Consider the following 16158-nt stretch of genomic DNA (forward strand, 5'->3'; position numbering starts at 1 on the left):
CGACACACCCAGGGCAATGCTGCTTGCACCCCCCCCCCCGTGTCCCCTTCCCATGTTTCCATTTGCTTTGCCCTTTGAAAAGTCCCCGGTGGAGCCACCTCGAGGTGCTCAGCCGAGGGTTACCCAATGCCTGAGTCGAGCCGGAGGTGTTCGTGGACTGTGATCCAGCTCAGGGCCTGAAGGTGCTCCTCCTCGGTGATTAAGGGCTATTTGTAAGTGTGCACTGATTAGCACATGCGATTAGTCAAACATTGACTAATGCCATCGCCACATGGATGGGCGCCCTCCCTTCCTTTGAGCAGCCTTCTTAGCACTCCCTTTCAGGGCTCAGAAGCCCCACAGCCACAGGCTTCCTCGGTGCTTCTGGTCCTAATGGCTTGTCTCCTGCAGCCTCACGGCCTCCTTCCCCTCTGGACCCTGCTCCTGCTGGCCGGCGGCGTGGCTGAGGCCGGCAAGCTGCTGGTGCTGCCCATGGACGGGAGCCACTGGCTCAGCATGAGCATGGTGGTGGAGAAGCTGTATCAGAGCGGGCACGAAGTGACCATGGTCATCCCTGAGGTGAGCTGGAGGCTGGGCAGCTCGGTCCCGTACACGGTGAAGACCTACAAGCCCTCCTACAGCCTGGAAGAGTTCAACCAGGTGTTCCGGAGATTCGCGGACAACCAGTGGGACAACATCAGCAAAGACATCTTCTCGGCCATGAAGAACCCGAACACCACCGTGTTTTTTGAGTATCTCTTTTCAAACTGCAGGAGTCTGTTTCAAAACGCCGAGCTGCTGCGCTTCATAAGGGAGAGTGCGTTTGACGCCATCTTTTTCGATCCTTTCGACCAGTGCGGCTTCATTTTGGCCAAGTACTTCTCCCTGCCGTCAGTGGCCTTCACCCGGGGCCTGTTTTGCCACTTCCTGGAGGAGGCCACGCAGTGCCCCATTCCCCTGTCCTACGTCCCCCGAGGAATGTCCGGGCTCTCGGAGTCCATGACCTTCGTGGAGCGGCTCCGGAACCATCTCTACCACCTGCTGGAAGTGTCCGTGTGTCCCCTTTTCCTGGAAATCCCCGTGAACATTGCCAGTGACATTTTGCAAAGACCCCTGACCTTGAAGGAACTGTACAGCGATACAGCCATCTGGCTGCTGAGAACCGACTTTGTCTTCGACTACCCCAAGCCCTTGATGCCCAACATGGTGTTTGTTGGCGGCATTACCTGCCATGAGTCCAAGCCCCTGTCTGAGGTGAGTCACCTTCTCTGGTACAAGATGGCTGGTTTTGGGGGGAGGAGGAGGAGGAGAAGGAGGAGGAGGAGGAGGAGGAAGAGGAGGAGGAGGGGGAGATAGAGGAAGGCTTTCTAAAAACCTTGAGCTCACTGTTGTCAGAATTTCCTCAATAACAATCATAATCTTAGTAATGGTCAAAGTAGCTAAAATTTCAATCAATCATCAGACATTTATTAAATGCCTACTGTGTGCAAGGCACCATGCTCAGTTCTGGGGGTGCTAAAAGAAGTGAAAGAGTCTGCTGTGGAGGGTGCAAAACACTGGACAAATATTTCCTGTGTTGATCTGGGAGGGAAAGAGCTGTTGTTATCCCCATTCTACAGATGAGTCTTCCTACAGTCTCACCTAACCCTAACCCTAACCCTACCCACTGTGCAATCCAGCCGCCCCAAATTTGGCGATTAGGCAATACTTAATGGAAGGCAAAACCTGAGAACCACAAAGATCTGATTGTGCTCTGTTTCCTCCTGATAACGATTTCTCTGTCCTGGGGCTCAAGGGCATCAGGAGCTCTCTCCCCTTTCTCAGAACCAGCCCTACAACAAATTGGAGGAGTTCCCCGGGGCCCCAAGGGACTCAGACCACTCCCCGGCCTCCGTTCCCCATAGCTGCCGGCTTCCCATGGGAATAAACCCTTCTGGAGAGCCAGTATGCTCTCCCTTGCAGTTGCAGTATGGCTCCCTTGTGGTTGCTGGAGCCCCAGCACTTCCAGGACAGACGCTGGGCTTGCTGAGGGCTTCCCCAGCTTTCATTCATTCCCCAAAGTCCCGCCCCCAGGTGTCAGAGGCCAGCGTGGAGCCAGAGTGGCCAGACACCCACGCCAGCCCCCACACCTCTAGGATTTATCACATTGCCTTGCGATTATGGAGCCGTCTCACGTACAGGAAACGAGGGTAGAAGAGATGAATGGAAGCAGAAGGGGCCAGCCTGGGAGCCCAGAGATTGGGCTCAGCCACTGACCCACTGAGTGACATCTTCCACTTTCTCTTCCACTCATTATCTGTGTCACTTTAAGTGGAGAGAACACTGAGCCTCATTTTCCCGGTCTATAGAAGGAGGGGGTGGGATCGGAGGATGCTGAAATCCTTTCCTGGTTTGGATCAATGATCCTCTGAACCGAGGTTCAGTAGGTCCTCTGGAGGACTGGTCCATGGTGGAATTATTTTTGTCGGCAGAAAATCAGACAATTTCTCAAGCTTGGAGAGATGCCCGAGGGCTTCGGTTGCTTCTCTATAAAATAGAGGGATGGGGCTCCAGGCAAGGAAAGAGCTGGGCTCGTCAGAGGACCTGGGGGCAAATCCCAGATCTTTCCTTTCCTCCTGGTGACTTAATCTGTCTGGGATTTAGGAAAAGGGAGATTCGGAATAGATAAAGACTAAAGTAACCTTTGGGCCTCCAACACTGGCTCTCTGGTCCATAATTCTCCTCCATTTAAAAACATATGATGCTAAAAAAAAAAAAATAATAATAATAAAATATAAAATAAAATAAAATAAAATAAAATAAAATATGACACTGTGGGACTGAATGATCTTAAAGTCCCTCGCTGGAATTTCCAGTGCAGCCTCAAGCAAGTAAAACTTGTTTTTCTGTGTGGTTGGGGGGGAGTGCAGAAGCCAGGATTCACTCCTTTCTCCTCTCTTTCACTTGCTCATCTTGGAAGGCCTTGAGGACTCCCCAGAAGAACATGCAGTGGCTGGCGGAGCCCCCCCAGAGCTCCCCCAGTCGCTTGCTTCCTCCCTCACTGCTCTGTTGGTCCAGGGCTGGGCTCTAAAGTCCCTCCGGCTCTTAGCTGTGCGTCTCTAAGAGCTGGGAAGAAAAGACTGAGAATGACAGCTCTTGACTAAATCTTCCTTAGTTCTTGCTAATCCCTCCCAGGCAACTTTCTCTTTCGTGAAACACTTCTGGGAAAAAAAAAAAAAAAAAAAAAAGGAAATAGAGCCTTTTTTGGAGGCTGCTCAGTAGAACTGAGACTGTGGCCTGACTCGGGTAAGATGGAAGCATTTGTCAAGGCTTCCCCGACCCCTCCAGTTCTCATGGATTGTTACATAGTCGTAGGTAATGGGGAGCTACTGAAGGTTATTGATCAGGGGAAATGACTTGCTCCCTTTAAAACCACTTTAGCCGACCAGAAGAGAGTGGTTAGGGACAGTTGAGGCCTGGGGGGCTAATTAGGAAGTGATGAAGCATGTAGGTAAGAGGTGAGCGCCCTGCCTCCTCCTCTCTGACTCTGAGCATCTCCAATTTCGTTAAAAACTAAGTTGCAGCACCATTTTCTGCTTTCACAAAGCCTTTCCTGAGCTCTCAGCAGCCGGTGCTCCCCTTCTACAAGAAAATGACCTCCTATTTGTGTCTATTTTTAGAATACACGCATATGAGTACATATTGTTGCCCAGATAGAATATAAGCTTCCTGAAGGCAGAGGTCACTTCCTGCGTTTTCCTTCCAGTTTTAAACCTATGCTTTTTGACTTGGATTTACATATCTGAAGGGGCAGCTAGGTGGCGCAGTGGAGAGAGCACCAGCCTTGAATTCAGGAGGATTTACTTATCTTTCATTATCTGCGTGACTTTGGGCAGGTCAGTGACCTGTGGAGAGAACACTGTGCCTCATTTTCCCCATCAGTAAAAAAAAGGAGGGGGTGGGATAGGAAAGATGCTGAAATCCTTTCCTGTTTTTGATGGATGATCCTCCGACGTTCAGTACGTCCTGGGGAGCTCGGGCCCAGTTCTTTTTGTCCGCAGAAGCTCAGCCAGTTTCTCGAGCTTGGAGAGCCTGGGAGCCGTCCCAGATCTTCGAAATCCCAGGTTTGAGGTATGGGTCCCGGAAGCCTTGGCGACGTTCACCCCCTTTCCTCGGTCTGACAGGAATGGCTTTAGGTGAAATTTAGAACAAAAGAGAGCAAGAGTGGCTTTCTTCTTCCTCTCCTGGCCCCTACCATGTATTTATTAGCAGTGCTTTTTCGAGGTATTCCATTGGTTTGGCTGTTGATGTTCAGTCGTTGTCGTCACGTCTGATTCTTCGTGACCCCATGTGGGGTTTTCCTGGCAAGGATGCTAGAGCACCAGGAGGTACAAAGGGGCGTGGCCTCTGAGGCAGGAGGTTGGGTCTGGAAGGAGTTAAAGGAATATAATATAGATAATATTAAGGAATATAATAGTATTGTATGATAATATAATAAAAATAAAGGAATTAACTAGGGAGGGTAGTTTTCACAGCCTTCTTTCTTTTAGGGAGACGTCTGTTGGGCAGTTGCGCTGTGCTGGATCCTGGGTTAGCCCTCAGCTTCTCTGGGTCTCAGTTTCCTCATGTGTAAGATCAGCATCTGGACTTGCTGGCTCCAGGGCTCCTTTCTTGCTCCCCAGCTTAGATAATTCAGGGTTCCCAGGCTTAACTCAATTTTGAGGGACTCAGCTTCTTGGTAAGCCTCATGACAGCAAACTACGGCATGATGGAGAGGAGGGGAAATGGGACCATTTTTTTCTGTGAAACCCCCAGCCTCTCCTCTTAATCCAGGTTTGATGGATGCTCAGCTCTGAGCCTCGGGTTAAAGTCCTGCCCCCAACACTGAACAGCCACATCACCTCAGGGAAGGCCATTTCATCTCTCAGAGACTCAATTTCCTTTCCTGTAAAATGGGAACAGTTTTATCTATGGCTCTGACTTGTGAGGGTTGTTGTGAAGCTCAGCAGGGATTCTAAGTTTAAAGGATCATTAATCCATCCTGTCAACAAGTCTGTCAAGGGTCAAACCAATGAGGCAATCTGTGGCTAACTCGACTGGGGGAGAATCTCAGAATCAAGCTCCTCCGTGCATTCAGTGATATTCCTAGGATTAGAGGAAATGGCTTGTGAGAAAGCCTCTGTCCTGCAGGGCGGAGCCAGGTGAATGCGGGGAGTGGGCAGCCGAGAGTGGGGAGCGGGGAGCAGGGAGGAAGGCTCTGTAAAAGGGAGGGTGAGAAATGCCCGGCGTGGCGCGCTCCCACCCACAGAGCTGGAGAGAGCTTGCGCCCTGGCCTGTTTGGCAGAGGATGCGCAGAGGAGCGCTTGCTTGGTTGGTCATTGTACCAACACAGAGAAAAGGAGATGATGGTGTTTGTGATGAGGGGCAGGGAGCTATCATCATGCATAGCAAGCCAGCCTTGGAGCCAGGAGGGATCTGGATTCAAGTCCTGTCTCCACCACACCGGGTTGTGTGGCCCTGGGCGAGGCACTTGACTTCTCAGAGGAGATGGCAAAGAAGGTACCAACGTACAGTGGCAGAAAGGGTTTCCCCACGTGGGAGTGAAATCAAAGGGGGAGCAGTGCCGGGAGAGAGACCACAGCTGACCGTGCACAGTATCCTTAAGCCACAGGCTCCCACTTCTACAGCAAGGGCAGGGAGGTCCATTTTCTCTGCTTCCCTCCAGGACCAAGCCATAGTAGACAGCATCTACACAGTGCTTTAAGCTTTGCTGTCAACAATCAACCAACGTATTCAGAACCTACTAAGAGCCAGGCTTATTAAGGTCACAGAGGACTAGAACTCAGGCCTCTGACCCCACATTTTTCCATTAAGAGTAATAGTAGTAACAATAGCAGCTAACGTTTATATAGAACCTCCTATGTGCCAGGTACTGTGCTAAGTGCTTCCCCTTCATTCATTATGCCATTTAGCCTTAGGAGAATCCTGGGAGGTAAGTGCCATTATTAGCCCCATTTTCCGTATGTGAACACTTAAGGCAGAGAGAACCAAGTTGCTCTGTCTCTAAGCCTTGCTTCCTGACTGAGCTCTTTGAGGATGCACAGATGATGTCACTCCTGCAGCCTTGGGCTGACCCTAGAACACCGACTCCATGGTAACATCCCCGCAGAGGTCCTGGTCCGATCGGTGAGCTTGTAGAGCGGGGGCTGCACAGTGCAAAGCGGTGCTTTGTGGGCCGGGGGACAGTGCCTTCCTCAGAGGCTGATTAGGGGCGTGAAGCTCCGGAGTCACCGGACAGGTACAGCAGGTGCTCGCCAGTCCAGCTTGGGAACAGCTCGAGCCCTTGTGCTGTTACCAAGGAGGGAAGGCGGACGGCCACATCTGCTCTCAAAGGACCTCGCGTAAGCTCATGTGTCCAGTGATGGGGACTGCACCCCGTCAGGACAATGGAAAGTAGGACTCTTAGTCTCTGAGGTCCATCCTCAGGAATGATCAGGTCCTGACATGGCCTCTGAGAAGCCGGGGTCCCCTCTACATCATGAAGGGGGGACCAAGCAGGACATTCCGATGTCCTCAGCTACAACCGGATGGGAACATGGCTACCAGCGAACATTGCCGTCTGCCAAGCTCTGGTCCTGATCCTAACTCCAGACTCGGGGTCCCCACTGGAGTGGGGCTCCACTCCCCTCGGGCTCCTCCCCTCCAGCCCACCCCTTGGGCTACTCCACCTTTCAGACATTTACCAGATCCTTTCCGTCTTGACATCACTTTGGCTCTAGTAGAACTTAGACAAGTCCCCTCACCGGCTCACTTATAAGTCTGTCTCTAACACGGAGGTGATCACCCAAAGGGTACCCAGAGCCCCTGCCTGTCCCCCGGGGCTGAACAGTGGAGATTAGGGGATCAAGGGCCAGATGGCTCCTGCAGTCTCACTAGCCCAGGCTTGCTGACAGCTAAGCACACAAGTGCGTGGGTTCCCAGGGTTCTGTGGGCTGGTTCTCAGCCCCACCCTGGCTTCAACTGCTGGCCCCGAGCAGAGCACGCACTGTGCTTGCACGCATGCTGATTCTGTTGTGGCCCATTGTAGAAAATTTCCCAGTGAATCTGAAAACAGGAAAAGTCAAGCTTTGCTGCTCAAAGGTCTGTCTCTACCCAGAAAACTCAGCTATGGAAAATGACAGCTTGGAAGGCTCCGGAGGGAGAGGCTCTCCTCTAACAAATGATTCCAAGGAGTATCTATCAAAGGATTAAGAAACTACTCCTGACAGCACCTTGCAGAGTGCAGAAAGGGAGAAAGACATTTTCTTCTGTTTGTCAAGCACTCAATTTCTTCCAATGATGAATTTCTCTCTTTTTTTTTTAAACCAAAACCAAATCATCTTTAAGAAAACAATATTTGGTTGCCATCCAACATAGTAGCCACTCCAACTAGTTTTATATCCATCCCAAAGATGTCAAACGCCTCATATATGGTCTTTGTCCACAAGGGGTTGCCCCAGCCAAGGCTGGGACAGAGCCCTGTGACCCAGCATTGGAGGCACTCCCGGAGGTGAAGGCTTATCGACAGCCTCTGTGGGTGTTGAAATGAGGCACATTCATGTCAGGTCCACGTTTACCAATAGGACTCTGCATAGCCAATCAAAAGCAAATATTAGTCTTGCCCTTAGGTTTATTTGGAGATCAGGCTCCTCTCCAAACTTTGTGGAAAGGGAAGAGAGAATTATCTTTATTTCCAAGATGAGGGCTCCCAGTTTTCTCCCTTTGTATTGGGGAATAGGAAGCCTTTTCTGCTTAACTTTCTGGGGCTTTGCTGAAAGTAAGAAACTCCTGGTTTTCCCTCAAGATGGGAGTCATTGGCTCAGCATGCGGGATGTGATCGAGGAGCTCAGTAAGAAGGGCCATGAAACCGTGGTCCTCGTGCCAGAAGTCAATTTGCTCATCAAAGAATCCAAATTCTACAAAAGAAAACTCTACCCGGTCTCCTATTCCCAGGAGGAACTGAAGAAGCGCTTCCAGACATTTAGCCACAATCTCTTTGCAGAGAGATCTTTCCTGGACAAAGCCTGGGTTGAGTACAGGAATAATCGGCTGCTCATTGACATGATATTCTTCAACTGTGACAGCCTGCTGAAGGATGGGGAGACCATCAGGTACCTCAAAGAAAACAAGTTCGACGCCCTCTTCACCGACCCCGCGATGCCTTGTGGCTTGATCCTGGCTGATCATCTGTCTTTACCCTCTGTGTACTTTTTTCGAGGCTTCCCCTGTGCTTTGGAGCACACGATGAGCAGGACCCCGAACCCCGTGGCTTTCATCCCCAGGTGCTACACTGCCTTTTCTCATTCCATGACCTTCTGGCAGAGAGTGATCAACTTCCTGGTGAATGACTTAGAGAGCCTCCTCTTCAAGGACTTGTACACAAAGTACCTCAAGATCGCATCCGACTTCCTAAAGAGAGACGTGAGCCTATCATCCCTCTATAGACGAGGCTCCATCTGGCTGCTGAGATACGATTTTGTGTTCGAGTATCCCAGGCCCATCATGCCCAACATGGCCTTCATCGGAGGGATAAACTGCAAACCAAAGAAAAGGCTACAGGTTGGTGAACTTTGTTTTCTTGGGCTCTTCTATGTCTTAACCCTGCCTAAGGACCCTGTCCTGGATGCACGTGTGGTCAGTGTTGATTGGCTGCTCCCAACATCTATTGAAATGAAATAGTGGCTGGCACTTTTCCCTATCACTGAATCAGCCAACCACTCTGTTGCTATTCTGGACAGAGGAGACCCTGGTCTGCCCACCAGAGGATGGACTGACTGACTGACTGTATTCCGATAGGAAAGGGGATGTCATATCTAACTAAGGAAACAGTCAGGACATTCACAGGAGGAGTGGGAGAAGGAAGGAGGAAGGAAGGAATTAAGGAGTAAGGAAATAAGGAAGGAAAGAAAAGGAGGGAGGGAGGAGGACAAAAGGAAGGGAGAGGAGTAAAGAAGGAAGGAAGGAAAAAAGAAGGGAGGGAAGGAAGCAAGAAAAGGAACATCAGTTCCTGTCAGTCTCTCCAGGCCTTTCTGAAATCATCCTGCTGATCGTTCCTTACAGAACAATAATATTCCATAACATCCATATACCCTAACTTATCCAGCCATTCTCCAACTGATGGGCAGCCCCTCAGTTTCCAGTTTCTGGCCACTATGAAAGGGCTGCCACAAACATTTCTGCACATGTGGGTCCTTTTTCTCTTTTATTATCTCTTTGGGACCTAGACCCAGTAGTAACACTGATGGATCAAAGGATGTGCACAATTTGTTAGCTCCTTGGGCATAGTTCCAAATTGCTCTCCAGAATGGTTAGATAGTTCACAACTCCACCTACACATTTTAGCCATCTTGCAAAAGAAAATACACACACACACACATACACACACACACACACACACACACGAGAAAAAAAAAGTTAAAAAAATAATGTTTCACTCTGCATTCAAAGTTTAGCAATAGAAAGAAATCTTCGAGTTGACCTAAGTGGACGTTGGTTCTTTTCAGACGAGGCTACTGAGAGCTAGAGATTTTCAGTGACTTCTCCAGGGTCACAAAGTATGTGGGGGACAGTTTTCTGAGCCTTTGTCCAATCATTATTACTATTGTTTTTATGAGGGAGGGGGATGATGAGAAACCAACATGGAAGTACTTATCATGGCACCACACGTGATAGGGGAGTGGAGTGGCCAGTCAGTGCCCATTGTTCATTGATTAAATTTCACTCTGTAGAAGGCACTGTGTTGGACTCTCAAGGTGATATCAGGTCAAGTCTACAAAGATTTGTGAAGTGCCTATTATATGTCAGACATTGTGCAAAGAAAGCCAAAAGACCAATCTCTGCCCTCAAGGAGCTCCCAGTGTAATGGGGGGATGCAGCATGGAAACAAATGGATGCAAATAAGATACCAAGAGGAGACAATGAAGAGCACCGACAGATGGAAGGCACCAGCAGAAAAGGAGAAGGGGCTGCTAGAAGTGGGCGTTTTAAGGGAAATTTGAAGGAAGCTGGAGGAGCAGGAGCCAGAGAGGAGGAGGAGGAAGAGAATCCCAGGCAGGGTGGGCAGGCAGCTAGAAAATCCCAGTCCCTGAGAGGGATTGCCATGTGTGTGCACAGCCAGGGAGGTTGGTGGGTGGAGTGGTGGAAGGAGACTGTCCGAGGCAGGGGGGTGCCGCCAGAGGAAATCCTGGGAAACGGAGGCTCCCGAGCCGTTAGATCCAAAAGCATGTGGCAGGGAGTAAGATGTAGGAAGTCTGGAAAGGTGGGGGGCTAGTGATGAGGGCTTTGAATGTGGTGATGCGGGGGCCTATATCGGGTGGCAGTGCCAGAGGGGAGGGCTTCTGAGGTAGGACTAAGAGGACTTGGTGGCCAGTTGGTAACGGGGAGAGATGAGTAAGAGAGTGAGAAGTTGAGGACGACACCTGGATTTCTAGTCTGGGCGCGTGGAGACAAAATGTTGGTAGCCTCGATAGTACAAGGAAAGTTTAGCGAGACTTTGAGGATGGGGGAGAGAATTACTTCCATTTTGGACATTCTGAGTTTAAGGTGTCTTTGGGGTGTCCAGTTCATGATTTCCATAGGCAGCTGAAAATGTGGGACTATCGGTCAGCAGAAAGGTTGTGGATATAAAGGCTCCTGCCCTCAAAAAATAAGTGGGTCTTCGAGATGTGAAGATCCAAGAAATGCTCTCCCTGCGTGCAAGATATTGGACCTTCCAGTGTGGGGGACGCCGGGTGAGTTCGCTCTGTTCATAGAAATAGGAGAGAGAAGATTGTGCTTTGATCCTCTGGGGTCTGCACCACCTCCCTGCCGTGGTTCAGATCTCTCTCTTCCTTCCCTGAGGCATCATGCAGGAGGGCTCTCCCTAGAAATACTGCTGCTGTTAACTGCAAGACCTTTCTTTAGGTCTTCTGCCCTTCAGAAGCAGCAGAACAGCTTTTAGGTGATCCGCTGGCGAGCAGAGCTTCTCACCAAAGAGTGGCCGCCTTCTCTTCGGGGCCGCCTTTCCTGGATGACACCTCTTGTACCTCCTCTTGCCCCCTGATCCTCACCACTAATATGATGCCCACCAAATGGTCGTCACAATCCTGCAGCTATAGGGGCTCGTAAGGTTGATTTGCAATTGGAGGGTGGAAAGAAGGAGGATTTGGGGGGCACGTTGAGTCTGATGTGCCCCTGGGAGCTCATTCACACTGCATTTAGTGCTGATCCTATATTATCTGGCCATTGATTGATTCCCTGAGAAATTATAGCCAATTGTCCAGCAACCAACAACGCGTCCCATTTGTTTTCCAGCTCTTTCTTATCTTCGAGAAGCAGAACGTGAATCTTGCAGGGGAGGCAGTGATGCATGGGAGGTGCCCTCGCAGAGAGAGAGCTAGTGCCGAGGCTGCTGACCCCTGGGTTAGAATCGCAGCTCTGCTCTTCGCTTGGTGGCCAGGGCCAACTGGCTCCCTGCACCTCAGTGTGGCCATGTATAAGTTGGAAATAATAACACTGGTCACACTTGCTTCTCAGCAACTCTACAGCACAATATATGTGTCCCCACAATGCCACGTGTTCAGGTCTTGTCGTGCTTATGCTCAAGTGCTCAATCCAATTAGCATTAATTTAGTATCCACTATGCGCCAGGCACTGTGCTAGATACTGGGGCCCCTGAGACAAAAATAAATCCCAGCCCTCATTCTATACCCTCCCACGAAATGAGGTTCTGCAATCAAGTGCTCTCTCTCTGTCTCTCTCTGCCTTTCTCTCTGTCTCTGTCTCTGTCTCTCTCTCTTTCTCTCTCTCTCTCTCTCTCTCTCTCTCTCTCTCTCTCTCTCTCTCTCTCTCCCCTTCTCTCTCTTTCTCTCTCTCTCTCTCTCTCTCTCTCTCTCTCTCTCTCTCTCTCTCTCTCTCTCTCTCTCCCCTTCTCTCTCTTTCTCTCTCTCTCTCTCTCTCTCTCTCTCTCTCTCTCTCTCTCTCTCTCTCTCTCTCTCTCTCTCTCTGTCTCTCTCTGCCTTTCTCTCTGTCTCTGTCTCTGTCTCTGTCTCTCTGTCTCTCTCTCTGTCTCTGTCTCTCTCTCTGTCTCTCTGTCTCTCTCTCTCTCTCTCTCTCTGTCTCTCTCTCTGTCTCTCTGTCTCTCTCTCTCTCTCTCTCTCTGTCTCTCTCTCTCTCTCTCTCTGTCTCTCTCTGCCTTTCTCTCTGTCTCTGTCTCTCTGTCTCTCTCTGCCTTTCTCTCTGTCTCTGTCTCTGTCTCTGTCTTTCTGTCTCTCTCTGTCTCTCTCTCTCTCTCTGTCTCTCTCTCTCTCTCTGTCTCTGTCTCTCTCAGTCTCTCTGTCTCTCTCTCTCTGTCTCTCTCTCTGTCTCTCTGTCTCTGTCTCTGTCTCTCTCTGTCGATTTCTGTCTCTCTCTGTCTCTCTCATCTCTCTCTATCTCTGCCTCTTTCTCTCTCTCTCTATTTCTGTCTATCTCTGTGTGTGTCTCTCTGTCTCTGTCTCTCTCTCTTTCTCTCTCTCTCCCTATGTCTGTCTGTCTGTCTGTGTTCCAGTTTCTAGAGATTCAGCCATGGATGTGCACTTTAGTCAGAGTTTCAGATTTGGAACCCAGATTCACATGTGGAAACATCATCAGCAAATATTTGACAAAAGCAAACAAGTGCACCCCATGCAGGGATGGACCGTGGAATCTTAATCAATGGGCCCAGTGGGAAAGTACAAATGTTTCAAAGCCTACGATGACACAGGGACTTTGCTGCCATTCCATAGTCATGGCTTCTTTTGAAGATTCGCTCTCTCAGATAATTGAACATGGGGTGGAGCTAACCAAAGTCTTAACCTAAGGAGCACTTGAAGGGTGGTGCTCTCAAAGGAGCACTTGAAGGGGGATGCTTTCAGGCATTCATTCACTCAGGAACTGCTGAGTGTGTCTCTTATTTGAGAGAAGGATCCAGTGCTGGTTGCTCTGGGAAATCCTAGAATCCGAGGCTCCTCCATTTCAGGCTGGAGGCAGCTCAGCAGGAAGCTGCTCATGCCCTGTCATTTCTCAAGGAATGTGGGGGGATACAGGGAAGAAATAAGCATTCATAATTCACCAGAACTTAGTCAGCCTGTGTTACACGGGGCACCTTGCCAGTTCCCTTTCCTATTATTCCCCTTTACAATCCTCCGTCCCTCTTCCCTTCCCCCCATTCCATGCCCCATCCCCGGCCTTGACACACTTTGGTGACGCTATCTCCCAACTCTGTGGAAGGACGGCCCCTGTGCCGGAGCCCCTTCCTGATCTCCCACGTGTCCATAGGCCCTCCTCTGGACATCCTTCGCATTTCCATTGCATGTTCTCTGAATTCTTGCCTCGTGCCCAGGTGTTACCCCACAGCCCTCTGATGTCCTTAAGCAGCTGCTCTTTGGGTTTGTCTTTGGGTTCCAAGCAGGCGCCAGGCATGTAGCCGTAGTGCTTATCGGGTGTTTATCAGATCGAATCAAATTGAACTTAACTCATGATCTCTGCCTTTGAGGAGACGAGGGCTTTGTACAGAAGACGACAGAAAAGAGAGAATACATCCGGCACAAAGGCGTTTCTGGAGCATCCAAAGAGTGTCCAGATGGTATGGTTGATGCTTGGCTTCCTGCTTAAAAAGGCCAGACTTTCATCCAGAGCGGTCCAAAAGGTGGACCAAGGCAGGAAGGCTTCAATCCGAAATCCTTCAGTAGATCTGAGTTTTAACTGATCATTTCTTCACAGGTGCATGTTGCACCAACCCTTGCCTGCTCATCCATTTATAAATCACTCTTCTGGGTCTCTTGAGAAACAATCCTATTTCCTTTCTGACATCCAGTCACCCACTGCCTCTGAGGGCAGTCCCTCCCCTCACAGAACAGAATTCCCATGGAAACCCATGGGCCGCTTCTTAATCAACAAGGATTATATGTCAGGCTTGGGGCTATTCCATAGGTCAGGAAGACACATGCAGTGAGATCTTGGGAAAGTCACTTGAACTCTCTCAAGCCTCAGTTTTCTTATCTGTAAAAAGGGAATAATAACAGCTACCTCCCAAGACGGTTGTGAGGATAAGATGACAAAATCTCTGTGAAGGACTTTTCCACTTAAAGCACTTCATACGTGCTAGCCTACTATTAGTACTTACTATTGTTATAATTATTCAGGGATGCTTTTTCGGCTCCCTTGAAGCTCTGAGATTCTATAATTTAATGCTGTCAAAGTCACAGCACTGGGCTTCTGAATGGAGACTGAGATCTGATGAAATTGCGACCAAAAAAAAGGACAGTGATGGGAATAGAGCTTATGGAAAGGATGGGAAATACCCAATAAAGAAGACTATGGGCAAACAGCGGCAGCATCCTCCATGCCTTTTCTCCTTTTGCTTGCTCTGTGCAGTTGCCCTCCACCCTTACTTCAGCCTTGTGGAATCCCGATTGAAAGCACAGGTCAGTTGACATCTGTAACTCAAAGTCTCCCTAGTTGCCCCCTTCCTCTTCCTAACTACTTTGTGTGTGCTTGTCTGGACACATGTGCAATTCTCCTAGAAGAATACATGAGGATTATTTCTTTTTTTGTGCTCGTAGCCCCGTGGCCATCGTGGAACCTCAGACAGAATAGGGGATGACCAAATGCTGTGTTGGATCAGATTGAATGGGAAGAGACTGGAAGATTAGCAGAGATCACAGATTTTGAAATAGTCTAGGCAAGAGGGGATAAAGGCAGAAATTAGGACACAGGCTCTGGATAGAAAGAAGAGAACAGAAGAGAGAGTAGTTGAAGAGGCAGTGTTAGGATTACCAGGTGAGAACTCAGGTTGTCTGGACAGTGACAAGGTGAGAATTCAGGTTGTCTGGACAATTACAAGGTGAGAACTCAGGTTGACTTGACAGTTCTCTGGCTCAGACCTTTGGCTTGGGCCTTTAAAGGGAATTTACACCTTAGGAATTCTAAGAGGAGCAAGCTCATTGGTTGGAGTACTTCTTCCCAGAAGCCCTTGCATTATCCCACGCCCATTCTCTGGGAGGATAAAAGAGGACAGCACTCCAGAGATAGGAGAAGTCTCTGCATTACATCAGGCCTGACGGGGCTCTCTGCAGGAAGGGAAGTCACTTCTCTGGACAAGAGTTAACCGCAACTGCCTGGAGACAACGGTTCTCTACAGGAAGAAGAATCTGTCTGAGAGATTTGAGTTGACACAGCAGATCTCTTCCCAGAGAGCGATCGGCAGCTTCTGGAGACGACAGCTCGCTACAAGGCAGCATCGGCAAGTGCCCCCAATTGATTGAATGTTGGATGTGAAGGAGAGGGAAGGGTCAGAGCTAACTCCGAGAAGGTGAGCCTGAGTCATTGGCAGGCTGGGGAAGCCATCAGCAGAAGCTGAAGATTTTGATTGAGAAGAGCTCAATGGGAGGGAGGATAAGTAGTTTCAGTGCTAATTCCAATTCCAGTTCAGTTCAGTTCTTCACACACTTGCTGAGCAACTGCTACGTATGAGGTAGAAAGCCTCCAATCTTCCTCCAACACACTGAATTCCAACTTTGGGGTTGTTTCTGACCAAGAAGGCAGAAATGCCTGCGTGAGGAGACACGAAGGAGCAGACTCTTGAGTCATGTCACATAATCACATCATCCCTTCATAACCTGTCGAGTAAGCAAGCAATAAATCGATAGTAAGCACCTTCTCTGTTCCAGGGATGGTGTGCAGCACTAGGGATTAAAAAAAAGAAGGGACAGTCTCTGCCTTTAAGGACCTTAAATAAGGTGTAAGAATAGGGAAGCAACAGGCAAGCAAATCAACACAAAACTAGCTCTATATAAGATAAATAGAAAATAATTAGAGAATGTGTACACTAAAATTGAGACATCAGCGAAGGTTTTCAGTAATAGTTGGAACTTAAAGGAAACCAGGGGGCAGCTAGGGGGCGCAGTGGATAGAGCACCAGCCCTGAATTCAGGAGGACCTGAGTTCAAATCTGGTCTCAGACACTTAACACTTCCTAGCTGTGTGACCCTGGGCGAGTCACTTAACCCCAGCCTCAAAAAATAAAAATAAAATAAAATAAAAAATAAAGGAAACCAGGGAGACTAGTAGGTGGAACAGAGGAGAAAGAGCATCCCAAACAAGGAAAAGTCAAGTCAGACAGGAACAGGAACCACACCATAAGAGAACAAAAATGAAGCTATG

General features: G+C 49.3%; 1 protein-coding gene across 2 annotated transcripts in view; it reads left to right on the plus strand.

Annotated features, from left to right (window-relative positions):
- Positions 1-336: 336 nt before the first annotated feature.
- LOC141540420 (UDP-glucuronosyltransferase 1A6-like) overlaps positions 337-16158 on the plus strand; it is a 75160-nt gene continuing 59338 nt past the window's right edge. The window contains exon 1 of one of the 2 annotated variants that reach the window (XM_074264460.1): positions 337-1233. In XM_074264460.1, coding sequence (XP_074120561.1) covers positions 373-1233 — 861 coding nt within the window. In that variant the 5' untranslated portion in view covers positions 337-372. Of the gene's footprint in view, positions 1234-7629; positions 8557-16158 lie in introns of those variants that run through there. The other variant, XM_074264458.1, reaches the window with a different exon arrangement.

This window comes from Sminthopsis crassicaudata, chromosome 4, assembly GCF_048593235.1.
Source record: "Sminthopsis crassicaudata isolate SCR6 chromosome 4, ASM4859323v1, whole genome shotgun sequence".
Classification (NCBI taxonomy): domain Eukaryota; kingdom Metazoa; phylum Chordata; class Mammalia; order Dasyuromorphia; family Dasyuridae; genus Sminthopsis; species Sminthopsis crassicaudata.